Source organism: Simochromis diagramma, unplaced genomic scaffold (assembly GCF_900408965.1).
Source record: "Simochromis diagramma unplaced genomic scaffold, fSimDia1.1 OVJJ01000359.1, whole genome shotgun sequence".
In the NCBI taxonomy this organism is placed as follows: Eukaryota; Metazoa; Chordata; class Actinopteri; order Cichliformes; family Cichlidae; genus Simochromis; species Simochromis diagramma.
Window position 1 is genome coordinate 114,960 of NW_024386747.1, and position 6,000 is coordinate 120,959.

The 6,000-nt window shown below is 39.7% G+C and overlaps 1 protein-coding gene and 1 long non-coding RNA gene across 2 annotated transcripts in view; one reads left to right on the forward strand and one right to left on the reverse strand.

Moving 5' to 3' along the window:
- LOC120725229 (kinesin-like protein KIF1B) overlaps positions 1 to 6,000 on the forward strand; it is a 113,543-nt gene extending 107,543 nt beyond the window's left edge. The window contains exons 11-15 of the mRNA XM_040018033.1: positions 4,691 to 4,836; positions 5,015 to 5,196; positions 5,289 to 5,360; positions 5,461 to 5,582; positions 5,676 to 6,000. Coding sequence (XP_039873967.1) covers positions 4,691 to 4,836; positions 5,015 to 5,196; positions 5,289 to 5,304 — 344 coding nt within the window. The 3' untranslated portion in view covers positions 5,305 to 5,360; positions 5,461 to 5,582; positions 5,676 to 6,000. The remainder of the gene's footprint in view (positions 1 to 4,690; positions 4,837 to 5,014; positions 5,197 to 5,288; positions 5,361 to 5,460; positions 5,583 to 5,675) is intronic.
- On the reverse strand, positions 4,728 to 5,534 carry LOC120725739. The gene is made up of 3 exons (XR_005694203.1): positions 5,435 to 5,534; positions 4,969 to 5,353; positions 4,728 to 4,843 (listed from the first exon to the last, which is right to left on the reverse strand). It is a non-coding gene; the product is annotated as an uncharacterized LOC120725739 (long non-coding RNA).

A 6,000-nucleotide genomic window follows, 5' to 3' on the forward strand; every position in this document is an offset into this window, starting at 1 on the left:
TTTTTATAACAGGAAATTAAAATTTTTATTGGTTACCACTTTTATCAGTAACGTACTTCCTATAAAATATGGATTTGATAAGTTACCGGTTTATTGAAATCAGCTAGTGAACATATCGATCACTTTATTGAACTACACGCCTTACACTCTTGTGAGCTCTGGTTACTAAAAGCAGGTGTGAATGTTTGGAGTCCAAAACTCAGATAAAGATTACAATAACAAGGCAATGTAAAATCAGTTTAATGCAGTTGACAGTAGCAGCTCAGATGGAAATCAGCCAATTGTGAGGAGAGTAGAGGACCAAAACTGTCAGAGTTGTGGGACAAGTGAAGAGAACACTGTTGGCATTATTGTTAGCATAAAAGACGGAAATTTAAATAAATGTTAAATTTTTAAATTGATCATTGCCTCCTGTGCATATATACACACACACATATATATGTATATATATACACATATATATAAATACATATATATATATATATATACACACTGAATACCAGTTAAAAAAAAAAGGATGCCCCAAAGACCATCACTGATAGACCATAGAACTGGGTTAATTTACTGTATTGTCTTTGGCAAACACAATTTAGAGTTAATTACAAAACTCTTACTGCCTATATTCTACTCAATAAAGTTCATCTTATCTTATTCTGTTTTCATTGCACCATTCTCTCTTTACAGTTTTTGAATTTACACACTATAACGTTCACGGCAGTTTTTTTTCTGTGCTTCTGCAACTGTTTCTTAGGTTTTCCTATAAGGTTTTTGTAATTAAAGAAATTTATATTATCTTTTTGGCTTTAGTGGATTCCTGCTCAGCTAACTCGGCCATTATGCACTACCCAGTAAACAAAATGGCTGAACGGTATCTTAAATGTCTGAACATGAGCTAGTCATACCATGTTACGAAATATTCATGTGCAGTGTAGCAAGCTCACCTTATAGGGGTGTAAAACATGAGGCGTATGAGGTGATTGTTTAAATTACAGGAGTAGATGCCTGCAGCTGAAACGCTTTTCTGATCTGAACGTGAACCTACTGGTCACGTTTACGATAATGTTACCAGATATGCATTGTACTATAGGAAAACGGTGGTGGATCAGTGTGCAAAAAGCCCCCAAAAGAAACACACAGCGTCTTTAGCTCAAACACTGTCTGATCTCTTAGATACTGTGCTGTTCCATCTAGTTATTGGTTACTGAGCAATATTAGGTCATTAATTAATTAAGAGAGTGCAGCTGTTCAGATCAGATGGTGAAGTAGGAAAATGCAGAACATGTTACTATAGCTGAATGCTGTGTAAAATACTAATAAATGTAACTCCCATTTATGGCTTTTACTACTGTGGGGCTAAATAAAAAATTACAGACATAATGAAATCTGCTACAATTACAAAGCTTAAGTTTAAAACAATTATTATATATGAAGCATTTTTTGCTCTTTTTTATATTCTTTTTTACTAGTAATGGACTCAATTTTATTATCAACTTCAAAGACCTATTAAACTTTTAAACCATTAAATCCAGGAAATTACGGTAGATGCCCGTAAATGTACGAGACCCTCTTTATGGCTAGTATCCCCAAATATTTAATAATCCTTTCTAAAAGTACACAAATTTTGTTCTTTTCAATTAAATAGTGCATGTTTAATGCATTCTTGAGCAGGTAAAAATTCCACTAAATTAGTTTTTGCATATTTTTAAGTATGATCAAATTTTTATAGTTTGCGAGTACCAGCTTGACTTGCTGATCTTTATCTCAGGAGGCAGTGGGTTTTTACCCTCTCCCCCTTTGGTCCTGTGCGTTATCGTTTAAAACTCGCTATCTGCATCTTTTGGCTCCAGCACGTCTTTATTGTTAGAGTTGCTGCTTGCTGTGTTCTTCTGCGGGGTGCTGATGATTCATTGTTCTGCTTCTTCTGATGGTAAACGCCTCTGGAAAGCCTGAATATGTGAGCGCGTCTGATTCATACAGAGTTCTGCTCTGCCCCCCCGGGCTCATATATGCAGCCAGTGTGGATGTGTGTTATGTATCACTCACATGTTAGGTTCATTAGACTGACACAAGGGTGATGCACGGATGTTGGTGTTTTTAGGGCCAGGTGGGAAAGTGGAAGAAAGACAATTTGCAGGTTTCTTTTGAAATGTTAAAAGAATGTTGGAAATTTGATCAGAATACGGTGAAAATGAGAGAAACAGATATTTTTCTCAGATCATTGTGTTAAATTGTCAAAATCCCCGTGTTCTTTAAGACTATCAGCTCTACTCTAAACAACCCTGAAAGCCTCTGCTGACACATGTCATCAGTTCCTTTCTTTCTTTGTAAACAAGGTCGAGTCTGTCAGGTCAACAATAGTACTTCCTACAGATGACCCATCAGTGTTTATTCCATGACTGTAAACATGTTTCCATTTGTCACTTCAGTCTTTACTCTGAAATACAGGAAATGACATCATGGCTCAAAATCTTTGTCGTTCAAACAATTCTTTATTTAACATCATTTTTTAACTTTATTTAACAAAATACATTCAATGAAAACTTGAACAACAGAAAACTGATTTTTCATCCAACCACTGAAAAAAAAGGTAACGACTGAACACAAACACTACAGAGGAACAATTTATAAAGATTAAAATGGAACTACAGGAAGTTTGATTCATAGCCTCATTTGAACTTTAACTTAAACTTAAGGAGAGCCGACCTGAACTCTGTGGAGCCTGATCTCCAGGGTTTAATATTTTAATTTATATTTAATTGTGTTGTGGTTTGCAGTGTTTTGTGTTGTTTCACTTTAAATTTGTAAAAGGAAAAAGCTGAAAATTTAAATAGTTAAAAGTTGAAATGTGAATAGTTGATTTTTGTATTATATGATTTATTTATTACATTTTATGTGGAGTGAATAAATAAAAGTATATTTACAGTGGCCCCTAGAGACAAAGCACATACAAACTTCAAATCACGTACTAACTCTGAAGCATGTACAAACTCCAAAACACGTACAAACTCCAAAACACGTACAAACTCCAAAACACGTACAAACTCCAAAACACGTAAAAACTCCAAAACACGTACAAACTCCAAAACACGTACAAACTCCAAAACACGTAAAAAGACATACAAACTCCAAAACACGTAAAAACTCCAAAACACGTAGGGGAGAGTGAGGTAAGATGAGCCACTTTTTACTCATGTTGCCCTGGATGTGAGAAAAAAATGACACAGAAATAGAATGATAACATATTCCTTTATTTCAGGATGTCTCCTTTCAAATGTAATGATCAGAATCTATGTCTGATGACGCTGCCCAAAATAATGACCTATTAAAGAAAAAATGCTCCTTTGGCTCAACTTGCCCCAGATTAGGGGTAAATTGAACCTAGTCAGTGGGTAAACTGAGCCATCTTGGGGCAAACTGACCATGTAGTTTTTAAAATGTAAAACTGATCATATTGTGAAAACAAACGATTTTAACAGTTGTAAACCTGTGAGAACAAACCTGGAAACTGGTGGTTTGTTTAGAAACCACCAGTTCAAAACCATTTATTCAAAAGAACTATTCAATATTCCAATGACCAAGGTTGCAGGGGAATATGAACTGTTGCTCTCTCCTTGCAGTTCCTCCAGCCTGTTGAGGTTGAGGTAGCTTCTTCAGCACATCCTTGCGTGGGAAAGATGCCTCATCATTTTCCTTGAACACAAACGTGGGTTTCTTACTGCTAGTGATCCCTCGGATTCTTCTGAGAAATCTGGCACTCACTTTGTTGTCTGCAAAGCAAATACTTGTTCACAGGGCTATAGTCTGTAAATGGTCTTCTTTTGGCTATAGTAGATCTTTTACTTGTTCCTTTTTTAATTGTTTGTTAAAATAGTTTTTTCCATCATATTGAGTATAGAGGAATGCAACTATGAGCTTTAGCAATTATCCCGTTTCAACAGGACCGTGATCCCGATGTGTGAGACAGCAGGGTGCTGTCACTGGTGTTGTAATGTGTGATTTAGTTCCTCCTAACATTTCAGTTTGCTTCCAGTATCTATCCTCTGTGATTACTGGCTCTTTAGACAGATTTAGTAGAAGTGTGTGAGCTATTGGCTCAGTATAAAGGGTCAGTAGTGTTTTCATGTCACCTATCCATCCTCCATTTAGTCACCCAAAGCATGTAGTAAATACTGCTCACTTTTATTCATCTTCTCTTAAATCCAGAAAAATTCCCACTTGTTAACGTTGAGCGTGCGTGTGTGTGTGTGTGAGAGAGAGAGAGAGAGAGCTGTGCATGAAGTGTGGTGGAAGCAAAACAGCAAAAGTCAGAGTGAATTCATGATGATGTTTTTGTGAAGCGTAGTTTGGATCTTCTTTTGCTGCTGGTTCAGTCAATATTGTTTTGGAGAGACATCAAACTAACAGCTTTAGAATCAGCGCAAAAAGGGCGTAAACACAAAGCGCGGAGCCGCCGAAACATCAGAATCAGCGAGCTGTCTGCTTTCAGCCCCGAGTGTCGTGCCGTCGGGTGAGAAAGGCGACGTCTCACTGATTCTGATCCGCAGGTCTTTGTGTTTACGTCTTTGTGCAGAATCCGTGTTCCTGCTCTCATTTACTGTTTTAGCTGTTTGGTGGTTCTTGAAATTTTGTGAGGTTTGACCGGAGATTCTGTGGAGAGCTTCATCCTAATGGGGGCTCATGTCCTGAGCAGGGATGCAGAGGAGGAGGAGGAAGGTGCTGGACACATCAGTGGCTTATGTGCGTGGAGAGGAGAACCTGGCCGGCTGGAGGCCCAGAGGAGATAGCCTCATCCTAGAGCACCAGTGGGAGCTGGAGAAGATGGAGCAGCTGCAGGAGGTGGGGCCTTAAAAGATTCATAAAGAAATAAATCTGTTTAATATCGTAGAGGGAAAAATGACTTTTCAACTCAAAGACCAAAGTGCTATTCTGAAAAGTTTTTTCTTAGAGTACAGACTTTACATGACTAACCTCCCCTCTTCTCCCCACCTCACATTCGCCCCCATCTTTCGTCCAGGTGGAAAAGACCCGTCACCTTCTGGGAGAGGCGGCTCCCGTGGGAACAGCTCCCACCACCAAGTCCCTGAGTGAGTCTCTGTCCCCCAGCGTGAGCTCCGGCACTCTGTCCACGTCCACCTCCGTCTCCTCGCACATCTCCAGCACCACCTTTGAAAGCGTGAGAAGGAGCTGGCCACCAAGGTGAGAAAAACGTGGGCTTAGTGGGCGTTCTTGTTGCTGCCTTCTTCCTTCTCTGCTCGGAGCTGATCGGTCTTGTTCCTGTTGTGTTGTAGTGCCTGCGCCTTCTGACACACACCTTCAATACTGAATACAACCAGCTGGTGAACAGCATCAGTGACTGCAAGGTGAGAAATAATACAAAGAAATAAAAAAATAGCCTTTCTGTGTCACATCAGGGAGTTCCTATATTGACGTCTACCTCATCCTGCTGTTGTTTCACTTCAGCTTTCTCTCATCTCACCGATCGGACGTGATCCATCCGTGACGAGCTTCAGCAGTGCCACCCTCACCCCTTCCTCTACCTCCCCCTTTCTGTCGGACTCCCGCTGTGGCTCCATGGGCCAGAAGTAAACATATTTTTAGGAACATTGACCTCGATCTGCAAACGGTTATTGACAGGTTATCAATTTGATTCTAACTTGGTGTGATTTGTGTTAAAGGACCCCTGAGAACAGCTCACGTGCCTCCAGTCCCTCCTGCTCAGACTGTGAAAACTTCCCGATGGTTCCCACTCTGGAGACCTCCTACCTTGCGCGGGCTGCAAAGAACGAGTTCCTGAACTTGGTGCCTGATATTGAAGAAATGCGACCAGGGTGAGTAATGCCATATTAACCCAAATACTGTCACTATGACATGTGTCTCACAGACCAAATGTAAGTCGACACTCATGTTCTCTAGTTCAAGCAGAAATGATGTGGATCGATTCAAATTCCTGAGCCTGGATGATTTCAGCTGGAAACAAACCAACTCTGCTTCTTCCTCAGA